This window comes from Salmo salar, chromosome 17 (genome assembly GCF_965601325.2).
Source record: "Salmo salar chromosome 17, fSalSal1, whole genome shotgun sequence".
Classification (NCBI taxonomy): domain Eukaryota; kingdom Metazoa; phylum Chordata; class Actinopteri; order Salmoniformes; family Salmonidae; genus Salmo; species Salmo salar.
The window spans coordinates 21,093,418-21,108,417 of record NC_138307.1 but is presented as its reverse complement, the minus strand read 5'-3'; the positions used below and the strand labels follow the sequence as shown (position 1 = coordinate 21,108,417).

Sequence of the window (15,000 nt, the reverse complement as noted above, 5' to 3'; positions counted from 1 at the left end):
GCAGATAGTATGTATGGGGTAAAAATATTGTGATAAAAAGCACCCAGTTCAGTAGTGATGAATATGTTGAGTTCCCCCTTACAATGTAAAGTGCTATGCGATTTGGTTCATGCTTATCCTAATTCCTTTTATTCTGTCTTCTATTCTTCTACTCTGTCTCATGTTTCCCATAAAGATGTGATCAACTAGAATCCAGGTCAGTGTCCTTAGGCATGAGGAATGAGATTAAAAAATAAAAACAACCAGATAATTGCTTTAACATTTATTGCAATTATAAATATGGGTTGCGTTTGTGCCTCAAAAATTGTACAGCATAAATATTTTATGTCTTGAACAGTAATCTAGTTTAGATTGTTTTGTAGGTTAGTTGTTGCATTTTACAATCAATGCAACAAACAGCAAACGTGTGTTCGTGTGTTACTCTACTTGCACTGCACAAGCAAGGCAGTTAGGTTGAGGCAATATTTAAATATTGTGAATCTGAATATTTTGCGTCCATTTGATTATAAAATTGACTATGAGAAATAAACTCGTTTGAGTTTAGAAAGCAAGGTGCACATTTTCCCTTTTCCATTCTAATAAAGCTTAGATATTTGATTTAGATTAGTATTTACATGTCAGAATGATCTATAACAAGTACCTATAGAATTATAAAGGTCACCCCACTTCTGAGACTAAAAAGACCACAAGTGATGTTCTAAGAAATCCCCATTGACTAGCAGCGGCATGTGTAGCAAGTGTGCAATTTTAATTTATTAGCTGAAGAAACATATTAACATTGGATTGAGTTTCTTTCATACTGTAAGTGTGACACTGTCTTTGATTGGTTAAGAGTCACTGCTTCTGTAACCATTTGACTTTGATTCTTGTTGTGCCCTCCAAGCTGCTACGATGTCATCGTCCTGCATTTCTGCCTCAGCCTGAGCCCGAGACCTCTGCCTGAGCTGGCTGAGGAATCTGTCGACATCTTCTTCCTCCTCCTTTTCTTCCTTCCTTTCTATCCTCCCCTGCATCTCCCCTCCACTCTCATATTGTGAGTGATGAGTAAACTTCCTCTTCGATGTATAAGTCTCCTCTTCTTCCTCGTCTTCCTCAGTGGTTGCGAAGGATCTTCTAGCCCTGTAGCTGCTGGAATCCACTCCGTTGGAAGATAATTTGCCAAGTACACGTGACTCTGTGTCTGCCTGGAATCTGGAGCGATATCTGGATGCGACTTCATACTCCTCCTCTTCTTCTTCCTCCTCAGATGAGTCCCTCCGGCCTCCGAAGTTATACACGGAGGCAGATGGCCCTGGATCAGTCTCGTCTTCTGCACTATAGGATGCTGGTTTCCTTGAAGGAGGCATGACGTTGGTTAGCCATTCATCAACACTGGTGTTCTTTTCTTTCTCCAGAGCGGTGGAGAGATTTAGACAGCCCGAAAGGCCATAGCTTCGCGTAGGTGCTTTCTTTTTCTCTGGTGCAGGTGGGAGAGACGTCTTTATCTTTCCCGTTAAATAGTCATCCTCCTTCTCTTCCTCTTCTTCACTCTTGTCCTTGGGCTTCTTCTTCTTGTAGAGTGTGCTGCGCTTGTTATCTTCGGCGATCTTCTTCACCCCGTAGCAGGCCATCTTGTTCCTCATCTCCGACTGCATCTGCTTGTCCATGGAGTCCAGCTTCTGTAGGTTGACCTGGTCCGCAAAAAGGCTGTAGAGGGGCACGCTGGTGGTGGTGATCTTGCTCCTGCGGGAGCCCAGACCGGAGACGCTGGAGAGATTATGGGTAGAAGAAGCAGCACTTCTACCGGAGAGCACAGACTCGGCCCTGTCAGCACCGACACCGTGATGAGCCAGCGAGCTCGAATAGGACGCTCCACTCAGCATAGAAGCCTTGTCATCGTCCAAGCCACGTCTTGCTGGCCCTACCACACTAGATGCCCCACCGAAACTTAGCACCGATCCAGCCTGGGACGGGGGGAGGCTCATCTCACGCTCCTTCTGGATGAGGGTCTCGGACACCACATTGGCGATCCAGTTTTGAATGCTGGACAGGTCGACCATGGGCTCCCCACCAGGTCCCTGCATTGTGGGCACAGGGATCATGGGGACTTGGGGAATGCCCTGCGGAATTCCTGAGCCCATGGAGGCCTGAGATCTGGTGCTGCGGGCTTGGGATACAGAAGACCTGCCACTCAGCATGGACATGTTGTCATCATTGGCAATACTTCCGGCTTGTGAGCCGCCAGGCTGGGCGAAGAAGGCAGAGAGCGGCAGGGTGCTACCGCTCATGGAGCTCTTCGTCTCCCAGCCGCACATGGACTGACTCTCCTCCAGCGTCTTCCGCGAGCGCTCCAGGAGCTCCTCCCGCCTCTGTCTCCTCTTGGCTGTGGCCGAGTCCTCGCCGCGGCTCATCTCCACAATGTCATCTTTTGTTGCCTTGTTGTCCTCTCCAAGCCGCTTCGCCTGTTTCATCTTCCAGGTCTGGTAGGCTGTGAGGTTAACGTCCTCCAGTGCTGGAGTGCGGGCCTCAGCATCGCCCTCTCCCTGCTCCCCACTGCCCCATATACCCCCGGCTCTTTTCTCCCCATCCCTCCCTTCATCGTTCTTATTCCAGCCAAACTGGATCCTCTTCACCCTCCAGCGCTCCAGGGGAGTTAGGTTCTCCTTGTTCCTCTTGCAGAAGTTGTACATGGAGCTGGTGTCCGAGAGCACACTCTCCACGTCATCCTCGATTGTCTGCTTCTTATTTTCTGTCCCCTCCATCGCTGTGCTCTCACTGTTATTGTCGTCGTCCTTCTTGCGGTAGCGCGCCGCCGCCTGCTCCTCAATCTCCTTCAGACGCTGCTTCCACAGGTCAGAGTAGCTGCTGCAACTGGCCGTGGACACTGTCTCTGAGGGGGAGCGCCGCGGGCGCCGCTTCAGGCGCTCTTTCATGGCCAGGACATCCTCGCTGGTCACGCTCTCCAGGTCTTCTGGTGCCCCAGGACCCCGCATGCCCCCCAGGAGAGACTCCTCATCCCCAGCCTCACTCATCAGCTGTTGCTCCCACCACTCCTCGCTCTGGTAGTTCTCGTTCCTCCTCTGCCACTCGCGGATCATGCTCATGCCATCTTCATCCCCATCCTCTGCATCCTCCCCACCGTCGCCAGCGTCTTTTCCAGGCAGGGCCAGGCCCTCTGTCGTCTCTGCCCGTTCCAGGCCCATCCGCTGCCCTCCAAAAACTCCGTCCCTGAGGGCGGCGGCTGCGGCAGACGAGGCCACGCTACTCATCATGCTTTGGCTGTCCTCCTCCTCCTCCATCATGATGGAGTGGGCCTTCACGCCCATCATGCTCTCTTCGTCGTCAAACAGTTGGGCGCGGGTTTGGGCGTCGATGACGGAGCACTGGCTGAGGGTGTCGTCATCATCGTCATCACGCTCCTCTAGTAGCGTCTCGCTGAGCTGACGCAGCTGCTTTAGGAAGCCCTCGTTGGGGTTGATGGGTCGCTTCTTCCTCAGAGTGGTCAGTGCCTCCATGATGGTCATGTGTTGGAAAATCATGAGGTAGGCGGCCACCAGCACAGCGGAGCGGCTCTCGCCCATCATAGAGGACACCAGGACCTTACCTGCAGGAGAAGAAGACAAAAACACACTTCCCATTGGTTACCCTTGACATAAGAAATAACTATTTTTCAGGGTTTATATATAGTTAATTAGAGATACATTTGCAACATAAGGGATGAGCAAATGACAATACTGATTTCATGAATCTGAAAGCATTAGGTACGAGTTTGATGATAACAGCTGTAGCTGTAGGAGGCTAATACATTTTATGTGCAGGTAGAGCCAGCATGATGTCTACTCTGCAATGACACTCTATAACCAGCAGAGGGCTGTATTCCCTTCCAGTTGTGACTGTGTCACTCCTAAGCACTGTACCCCCCCCCCCCTCCTCCCCCAGTTATAAACTCTGACATCATAACCCATGATATGATAACCCCCAAGGTGCCAGGTTTGAAATGTGATACGATGCCTACTCCCTCCCTGTAGCAGAAAGGAGCGCGAGGCCCCGCAGACCCAAACCAATGACATGAATACTAGTCACTACTGCTTGACATTTAACCTGATTCTTAACAGCTATGTGTTTAATTAACTCAGAAGAGGTCAGTGGATCTAATCTATTTGGGGTTTAATTAGAGTTGGGGGGGGGGGTGAAAAGTTTTTAGAAGATGATTCACCCGCCAAAACAGAGTCCAGATATAGCTAGGCTATCCCTGTCCATTGGCTCTGACTAACCTCCCTAAAATAAGACTGACAGCCACCCCTGGTTATGATGAGTAATTAGGAGTAGTCTATAGATTAGTCTAGAATCTAGATGGAACTCCAAGCAGTCTCTGGATTGGTCTAGAGATGGAATTCCAAGCCTCATCATCACTGGGTCCAGTTAAACCAAGCAAAACAATCCAGAGATTGGTTCTACTATGTCCAGGTCAGCCCAGACTCAACGTCAATGGAAATGGGAGAAAAACATGAGATCACACAAGAAGACGTTCATATCGTATCCATTAAATATCCTGGTAATAGCTCTCCCTCGCTGTCTGATAGGCTAGGTGGAAGTTTCACCATATTACTTTCATCAATCAAATCCTGGTAGATCTACAAATGCATAGGGCGTAGGGTCTAAGGCGGGTCCATTAAGAATTGGGCCTTGATCCACCAATAAGAACACACAAAAGAACCCTGACTCACCCTTGTGTGTCAACAGGGCCTCATCCAGGAACTCAGCGCAGGTTCTGAAGTGAGGGGAGATGTCAGACTCTGCAAAGTCATCTACCTCGATACCCATGTATCCGATGTTCATGCCAGCGTAGAAGGCTTCCCCGGTGTAGACCCCGGTACCGTGGGCAGCGTTCAGGATGTGGGTGATGCCCATGCGCTTCAGACGAGCTTTATTGACAGCCACGGATCTGCAAAACAGAGGAAGGAACAAGCAACGCTGTTGTTGTTGTGGTCTTATAGTCACGGTTATGAAACGGCTGGTAAGGACATGGAGTATCCATGACAAGTACACTGACCCGAAACAGACTGCAATACACAGGCCTCTTTTACAAAGTATTATAAACTGGGTGGTTCGAGGGATGAATGCTGACTGGCTGACAGCCGTGGTATATCAGACCGTATAACACGGGTACGACAAAACATGTCTTTTTACTGCTCTAATTATACGTTGATAACCAGTTTATAATAGCAATAAGGTTCCTCGGGAATTTGTGGTATATAGCCAATATACCACGGCTAAGGGCTGTATCCAGGCACTCTGCGTTGTGTCGTGCTAAGAACAGCCCCTACCCATGGTATATTGACCATATACCACACCCACTCGGGCCTTGTTGCTTAATTATACCATAGGAGGTGAACAGCTATCTACCTGTCATTCTATTGACACTCAGTGAGGTAGTGTATGGTGAAAGTGAGGTGGGGGTAATTCTAGCTGGCATGATGTTCCATGAGATATGCATATAATACTGTATTTTGAAGGGCAGAGCATGTGTGTGTGTGTGTGTGTGTGTGTGTGTGTGTGTGTGTGTGTGTGTGTGTGTGTGTGTGTGTGTGTGTGTGTGTGTGTGTGTGTGTGTGTGTGTGTGTGTGCTTGTGTGTGATGGGTGTGTGGGGATATGTAATGCATACAGTAACTTCCACGGCACAGTGAGTGACTCACTTCTCAGCGATGAATATGTTGTTCCACACCTCATCCACGGGGTTGTTGGGGGCCTCCAGGCGGTCCTGTACCATGGCCCGCTGGATGTCCATCACACAGGGGGTGTTGTAGGGGCTGCGGTCATCGATCATGTCCTTCACCCGGTTGTACAGGTCCTCCACCATCAGCTGTTCCGCTGTCTCCAACATGCTGTCTGGGGTACTCTCTGCCCTGATACCCCGTTGTGGGAGCTCTGAGGAAAGGAAAGAGCAGACTATTCAGATACACACACACACACACACACACACACACACACACACACACACACACACACACACACACACACACACACACACACACACACACACACACACCCTACTGGCTAATCCACAATATTACATAATTCATTGCATCTAAACGTGTAAGTAGGCTACAGAGAGTGGCTAGATTGACTGACCCTCTGTGTCAGTCTTCACAAACCATACCAGGAGTATGTCACATTTGCAGACAGCATCCGTTAAGGATAGACAGCTGCTGCAGTGACACACTGTTAGAAAGCAAAGTAACCTATTCAAAGTTAGCTAGGAGCATAATTGTGGTGTGTGGGCGAACGCAGTACCCCAATCAGACAGTCTAGCTATGGACAATGGCTTGGACGTCTCTAGCTGGATATTGCCATAATGAACACATTGTATTCTCAGGTAAAAGATAGAGGTGATTACTCTAACGCTACAGTATAATCAAATCAAACTTTATTTGTCACATGCGCCAAATACAACAAGTGTAGACCTTACCGTGAAATGCTTACTTACAAGCCCTTAAATTTTTTTTTAAAGGATCTGCCCCTTTTACATTTTTTTGGCCTAAAATGACATACCCAAATCTAACTGCCTGTAGCTGAGGCCCTGAAGCAAGGATATGCATATTCTTGATATAATTTGAAAGGAAACACTTTGAAGTTTGTGGAAATGTGAAAGGAATGTAGGAGAATATAACACATTAGATCTGGTAATGCAAGAGAAAGGCCATAATGTATTATTCCAGCACAGGTGCAATTTAGATTTTGGCCACTAGATGGCAGCAGTGTATGTGCAAAGTTTTAGACTGATCCAATGAACCATTGCACTTCTGTTCAAATGTTGTATGAAAACTGCCCAAATGTGCCTAATTTGTTTATTAATAACTTTTCAAGTTCAAAACTGTGCACTTTCCTCAAACAATAGCATGGTATTCTTTCACTGTAATAGCTACTGTAAATTGGATAGTGCAGTTAGATTAACAAGAATTTAAGCTTTCTGCCAATATCAGATATGTCTATGTCCTGAGAAATGTTCTTGTTACTTACAACCTCATGCTAATCGCATTAGCCTACGTTAGCTCACACGTCCCGTGTGAGACCCACCGATCCAACAGTGCAGTTCAAGAAGAGTTAAGAAAATATTTACCAAATAAACTAAAGTAAAAATGTTTTTTAAAGTAACACAATAAAATAACAATAACGAGGCTATATACAGGGGGTACCGAATCAGTGTGAGTGGTACAGGTTAGTTGACGTAATTTGTACATGTAGGAAGGGGTGAAGTGACTATGCATAGATAATAAACAGCGAGTAGCAGCAGTGTACAAAACAAATGGAGGGTGGGGGGGTGTCAATGTAAATAGTCCGGTGGCCATTTGATTAATTGTTCAGCAGTCTTATGGCTTGGGGATAGAAGCAATTAAGACTTGGCGCTCCGCTACCGCTTGCCGTGCGGTAGCAGAGAAAACAGTCTATGACTTGGGTGACTGGAGTCTCTGACAATTTTATGGGCTTTCCTCTGACACCGCCTATTATATAGGTCCAGGATAATAGAGCATTGCAGTGCACGCTGTATGTATTCAAGGTCTCTCTGGAGTGTCTTGGATTGATTATTGAAATGCTTTTTTAGCAAAATACAATTAACCCTTGTATGTAATATAAGTATCTTTGTCAGGCCGAAGAGAAGTAGCTTTGTCCGTGACATTGTGTAATGCAATGCAACCAAAATTGGCCTTCGGGGACAATAAAGTTCTATTGAATTGAATGGGGACAAACCACAGACCCAACTGCTTTATCTCTATGGGATAAATACAATATGTACTGGAGCCAAGCACTCCCAATGTCCTTGGCACCAGTACAGTATTTTTTTTAACTAGGCAAGTCAGTTAAGAGCAAATTCTTATTTACAATGACAGCCTACCAGGGAACAGTGGGTTATTTTTACCTTGTCAGCTCTGGGATTCAATCCAGCAACCTTTCAGTTCCTGGCCCAACGCTCTAACCAACCACTAGGCTACCACTAGGCTACCTGCTGCCCCAAGGTACTTTCTGTATAAGGTGAACCTGCAAACATGACTAGGGTTGGCTGTTTTTCCCCGGCTTTCTTTGTGGTTCCACCCTTCAACTTTCTTTAACCTTTCGAGAGCTTGGGACTATTGGTTCTATCTGTATTTTAGTCAAAATGTAGTTATTGAAACAGCCTTGTTCTGTTCAACGTTCTCTACCTATACAGTAGTCTAAATACCTAAATTCATGTTAAGTTAAAAAGAATACAAGATAAAAGTAGTTCAAACTACTCATTCAAACCAATGAGGGTTCAGAACTTTAAAGCCAATTATCTCAGAATCATCTTTTTCCAGATAGAACTTTACAGTCCCACGCGCTCGCTTTGTCGACAGCCATGCTTCTCTAGGTGAACAGCATTTATAAAATTGTATTCTGCCAATATGAAAGCTTTCATTTAGATATTTTAAATCATAATGTTCAGATCCACTCACGAAGCCACAAAAACAGCATGTGAGTTATGTGTGTTTGGTGGAAAGAATCTGTGTCTTTCTTAGTACTGAAACTATCGAGGTTACCTAGCCAGCTACACGTTCAAAGTCAACAACGCAGCCACTGCTAGCTAGCCTACTCCACCAGCCAGCAGTACTGTATCATTTTAGTCAATAAGATTTTTGCAACGTAAGCTTAACTTCCTGAACATTCGAGACGTGTAGTCCACTTGTCATTCCAATCTCCTTTGCATTAGCGTAGCCTCTTCTGTAGCTTGTCTACTATGTGTCTGTCTATCCCTGCTCTCTCTCCTCTGCACAGGCCATACAAACGCTCCACACCGCGTGACCGCTGCCACTCTAACCTGGTGGTCCCAGTGCGCACGACCCACGTGGAGTTCCAGGTCTCCGGCAGCCTCTGGAACTGCCGGTCTGCGGCCAACAAGGCTGAGTTCATCTCAGCCTATGCTACCCTCCAGTCCCTAGACTTCCTGGCGCTGACGGAAACATGGATTACCACAGATAACACTGCTACTCCTACTGCTCTCTCCTCGTCTGACTACGTGTTCTCGCATACCCCTAGAGCATCGAGCCAGGTGGCACTGGAATCCTCATCTCTCCCAAGTGGACATTCTCTCTTTCTCCCCTGACCCATCTGTCTATCTCCTCATTTGAATTCCATGCTGTCACAGTTACCAGCCCTTTCAAGCTTAACATCCTTATCATTTATCGCCCTCCAGGTTCCCTTGGAGAGTTCATCAATGAGCTTGACGCCTTGATAAGTTCCTTTCCTGAGGATGGCTCACCTCTCACAGTTCTGGGTGACTTTAACCTCCCCACGTCTACCTTCGACTCATTCCTCTCTGCCTCCTTCTTTCCACTCCTCTCCTCTTTCGACCTCACCCTCTCACCTTCCCCCCCTACTCACAAGGCAGGCAATACGCTTGACCTCATCTTTACTAGATGCTGTTCTTCCACTAATCTCATTGCAACTCCCCTCCAAGTCTCCGACCACTACCTTGTATCCTTTTCCCTCTCGCTCTCATCCAACACTACTCACTCTGCCCCTACTCGGATGGTATTGCGCCGTCCCAACCTTCGCTCTCTCTCTCCCGCTACTCTCTCCTCTTCCATCCTATCATCTCTTCCCTCTGCTCAAACCTTCTTCAACCTATCTCCTGATTCTGCCTCCTCAACCCTCCTCTCCTCCCTCTCTGCATCCTTTGATTTCCTCTGTCCCCTATCCTCCAGGCCGGCTCGGTCCTCCCCTCCTGCTCCGTGGCTCGACGACTCACTGCGAGCTCACAGAACAGGGCTCCGGGCAGCCGAGCGGAAATGGAGGAAAACTCGCCTCCCTGCGGACCTGGCATCCTTTCACTCCCTCCTCTCTACATTTTCCTCTTCTGTCTCTGCTGCTAAAGCCACTTTCTACCACTCTAAACTCCAAGCATCTGCCTCTAACCCTAGGAAGCTCTTTGCTACCTTCTCCTCCCTCCTGAATCCTCCTCCCCCTCCCCCCCCCCCCTCCTCCCTCTCTGCGGATGACTTCGTCAACCATTTTGAAAAGAAGGTTGACGACATCCGATCCTCGTTTGCTAAGTCAAACGACACTGCTGGTCCTGCTCACACTGCCCTACCCTGTGCTTTGACCTCTTTCTCCCCTCTCTCTCCAGATGAAATCTCGCGTCTTGTGACGGCCGGCCGCCCAACAACCTGCCCACTTGACCCTATCCCCTCCTCTCTTCTCCAGACCATTTCCAGAGACCTTCTCACCTCGCTCATCAACTCATCCTTGACCGCTGGCTACGTCCCTTCCGTCTTCAAGAGAGCGAGAGTTGCACCCCTTCTGAAAAAACCTACACTCGATCCCTCCGATGTCAACAACTACAGACCAGTATCCCTTCTTTCCTTTCTCTCCAAAACTCTTGAACGTGCCGTCCTTGGCCAGCTCTCTTGCTATCTCTCTCAGAATGACCTTCTTGATCCTAATCAGTCAGGTTTCAAGACTGGGCATTCAACTGAGACTGCTCTTCTCTGTGTCACGGAGGGTCTCCGCACTGCTAAAGCTAACTCTCTCTCCTCTGCTCTCATCCTTCTAGACCTATCTGCTGCCTTTGATACCGTGAACCATCAGATCCTCCTCTCCACCCTCTCCGAGCTGGGCATCTCCGGCGCCGCCCACGCTTGGATTGCGTCCTACCTGACAGGTCGCTCCTACCAGGTGGCGTGGCGAGAATCTGTCTCCGCACCACGTGCTCTCACCACTGGTGTCCCCCAGGGCTCTGTTCTTGGCCCACTCCTATTCTCGCTATACACCAAGTCACTTGGCTCTGTCATATCCTCACATGGTCTCTCATATCATTGCTATGCAGATGACACACAATTAATCTTCTCCTTTCCCCCTTCTGACAACCAGGTGGCGAATCGCATCTCTGCATGTCTGGCAGACATATCAGTGTGGATGACGGATCACCACCTCAAGCTGAACCTCGGCAAGACGGAGCTGCTCTTCCTCCCGGGGAAGGACTGCCCGTTCCATGATCTCGCCATCACGGTTGACAACTCCCTTGTGTCCTCCTCCCAGAGTGCTAAGAGCCTTGGCGTGACCCTGGACAACACCCTGTCGTTCTCCACCAACATCAAGGCGGTGACCCGATCCTGTAGGTTCATGCTCTACAACATTCGCAGAGTACGACCCTGCCTCACACAGGAAGCGGCGCAGGTCCTAATCCAGGCACTTGTCATCTCCCGTCTGGATTATTGCAACTCGCTGTTGGCTGGGCTCCCTGCCTGTGCCATTAAACCCCTACAACTCATCCAGAACGCCGCAGCCCGTCTGGTGTTCAACCTTCCCAAGTTCTCTCACGTCACCCCGCTCCTCCGCTCTCTCCACTGGCTTCCAGTCGAAGCTCGCATCCGCTACAAGACCATGGTGCTTGCCTACGGAGCTGTGAGGGGAACGGCACCCCCGTACCTTCAGGCTCTGATCAGGCCCTACACCCAAACAAGGGCACTCCGTTCATCCACCTCTGGCCTGCTCGCCTCCCTACCTCTGAGGAAGCACAGTTCCCGCTCAGCCCAGTCAAAACTGTTCGCTGCTCTGGCACCCCAATGGTGGAACAAGCTCCCTCACGACGCCAGGACAGCGGAGTCAATCACCACCTTCCGGAGACACCTGAAACCCCACCTCTTCAAGGAATACCTGGGATAGGATAAAGTAATCCTTCTAACCCCCCCCTTAAAAGATTTAGATGCACTTTTGTAAAGTGGTTGTTCCACTGGATACTATAAGGTGAATGCACCAATTTGTAAGTCGCTCTGGATAAGAGCGTCTGCTAAATGACTTAAATGTAAATGTAAATGTGTCTCACCGTCGTTGATGATTTGTTTGGCAGCTATAGCTGAGGACAGGTGAATGGGCTCCATATAGATGCTCTCGGCATCTGACCCTGATATCATGGAGAATCTGGACTCAGAGATCACGGAGAAACTGCAAAAGTATAGAGACATAGTCATAACCATATAAATATAATTACTATGGAGTACTGAGCAGACCGGGGGGGTGCAAATATATGTAATGTCAAATACTGGAGATATAATTGATTTAGCCTGACATGCAGGGTGGGCGGAGATGGCACTTTTGGGACTATTAAACAGCTTGGAAAATTCCAGAAAAATGATGTCATGGCTTTAGAAGCTTCTGATAGGCTTTTGAGTCATTGGGAGGTGTACCTGTGGATGTCTTTCAAGGCCTACCTTCAAACTCATTGCCTCTTTGCTTGACATCATGGGAAAATCAAAAGAAATCCGCCAAGACCTCAGAAAAAATTGTAGACCTCCACAAGTCTGGTTCACCCTTGAGAGGAATTTCCAAACGCCTGAAGGTACCACGTTCATCTGTACAAACAATAGTACGCAAGTATAAACACCATGGGACCACGCAGCCGTCATACTGCTCAGGAAGGAGACGCGTTCTGTCTCCTAGAGATGAACGTACTTTGGTGCAATAAGTGCAAATATATCCCAGAACAACAGCAAAGGACCTTGTGAAGATGCTGGAGGAAACAGGTACAAAAATATCTATATCCACAGTAAAACAAATCCGATATCGACATAACCTGAAAGGCCGCTCAGCAAGGAAGAAACCACTGCTCCAAAACCGCCTTAAAAAAGCCAGACTACGGTTTGCAACTGCACATGGGGACAAAGATCGTACTTTTTGGAGAAATGTCCTCTGGTCTGATGAAACAAAAATAGAACTGTTTGGCCATAATGACCATCGTTATGTTTGGAGGAAAAAGGGGGAGGCTTGCAAGCCAAAGAACACCATCCCAACCGTGAAGCACGGGGGTGGCAGCATCATGTTGAGGGGGTGCTTTGCTGCAGGAGGGACTGGCGCACTTCACAAAATAGATGGCATCATGAGGAGGGAAATTTATGTGGATATATTGAAGCAACATCTCAAGACATCAGTCAGGAAGTTAAAGCTTGGTCGCAAATGGGTCTTCCAAATGGACAATGACCCCAAGTATACTTCCAAAGTTGTGGTAAAATGGCTTAAGGACAACAAAGTCAAGGTATTGGAGTAGCCATCACAAAGCCCTGACCTCAATCCTATAGAAAATTTGTGGGCAGAACTGAAAAAGCGTGTGCGAGCAAGGAGGCCTACAAACCTGACTCAGTTACACCAGCTCTGTCAAGAGGAATGGGCCAAAATTCACCCAACTTATTGTGGGACGCTTGTGGAAGGCTACCCGAAACATTTGACCCAAGTTAAACAATTGAAAGGCAATGCTACCAAATACTAATTGAGTGTATGTAAACTTCTGACCCACTGGGAATGTGATGAAAGAAATAAAAGCTGATATAAGCCATTCTCTCTACTATTTTTCTTACATTTCACATTCTTCAAATAAAGTGTTGATCCTAACTGACCTAAGAGAGGGAATTTTTACTAGGATTAAATGTCAGAAATTGTGAAAAACTGAGTTTAAATGTTTTTGGTTAAGGTGTATGTTAACTTCCGACTTCAACTGTATGTATTTGACCCAGGTCTAGTGTGCATCATAGTCAGTGTGTGACAGTAGTAATCAGTTCTTGTGAGCACTTCTGATGAAAGACGTTCTATATACTATAAAACTGACATGGCTATACTCTCTACAAATTGACCAAATTGTGCTTGGAAGCTGAATTGAAGTTGAACAATACATTTATTTCACACACTATTAGAGCCCTGGGTGGGTCATTTCCCATTACAGAACTACAAGAACAGTTGGTCTCCACGTACGCTTACCTGCTGGGGGAGGGACAGCGGAGATACTGGGACTGAATAGATTTGACCTTAGTCACCTCCTTTTCACTCTCTCCATCAGGCACCGTCTGATCGCCCTCGCTCGGTGACGCCATGGCAACGCAATCCTTCCTTTCTTGTCTTCAAGGATGTGGGAAACAGAAATTCCTCTGTTGATTCACAGAGGAAATTCATTAGTGAAACAAGCTCAGATTAGAATTAATGGAATGTACTAATGGACAAAACACAAACTATTGCAGACACAAATACACACAGAATATGGTTGATAGTTACTGTGTTTTCACTGGATTCCCAAACACAATTATGTGTGTTATGAAAGCAGACATTACTCTTTCAAAAAAATACAGTTCTTGATCCCGGAAAGATGTTCCAGGAAATCTGAATGTCTCTTCCATTACCATAACATTAACTGCTAACCTTAACTCATAAGAAGTGCATCATTCTAACATATAGCTATTTCTTCACAGACACACAGCCTCCATTTGTGGATCATGACAGACTAGAGAAATGAAAAGGCCTGTATCAACTGTTCATCACATAAGCCCAGTAAATATGATGAGGTACGTATGCTTCATCACGCTTAACCCTTCTGATAGTCAACAGGTAGTCACTCACTGTCACAACTGAAAAACTGCAATCATCTGAGATTATACTGAATGCATGAATGTGTGTATGTGTTGTGTGTGTGTGTATGTCAGCCTGAGTATTTATTTTTAGCAACAAGGACAGCTGCACAGAGCCTTCAGGCCCAGTGGTGTGACAGAGCAGTGAAAAGTGGGTGAAGACACCACAGTTCTGTGGTAACCACCCCTCCCCCCACAAAGGTAAACCTAACCTCGACCCCTAACCCCAGACGTTGTCTCTTACCTGAGCTGGTTTTAGCTGTGGTCCGCCTTTCACTGTCAGGACGTTGGGACTGTGGGATTGTAGGGGTCCGAGCGAGGAACCTATACCTAACTTATACGAGAGTCCCCAACCCTATCTGCTGCCCCCTTCCCCACCCTTACCCCTCTGTGGGCACTCCCCCTGACACCTTACACCCCTGTGACATCACCACAGCTTCTCTCAGAGGAACATTATTAACCCTGTGAGCCTGGGGTCCAGCCAAGTCCAGATACAAAGGTGCAGCAATTGGTTACACACACAGACACAGAAATATCTGTTTATTTAGATGAACAATGGATGCACGTCCGATTAGTCTTATAAACCTGTTATTATTTGTCTGTGTATGTGTGCATGTG

General features: G+C 47.3%; 1 protein-coding gene across 1 annotated transcript; it reads right to left on the bottom strand.

The window, feature by feature from the left end:
- Positions 1-247: 247 nt before the first annotated feature.
- LOC106575736 (serine/threonine/tyrosine-interacting-like protein 2) lies at positions 248-14,781 on the bottom strand. The gene is made up of 6 exons (XM_045699213.2): positions 14,627-14,781; positions 13,742-13,908; positions 11,820-11,938; positions 5,677-5,908; positions 4,707-4,924; positions 248-3,583 (listed from the first exon to the last, which is right to left on the bottom strand). Exons 2-6 carry the CDS (start codon positions 13,852-13,854, stop codon positions 828-830), a joined length of 3,438 nt encoding a protein of 1,145 aa, XP_045555169.2. The 5' UTR covers positions 13,855-13,908; positions 14,627-14,781; the 3' UTR covers positions 248-827.
- Between the last annotated feature and the right edge of the window lie 219 nt (positions 14,782-15,000).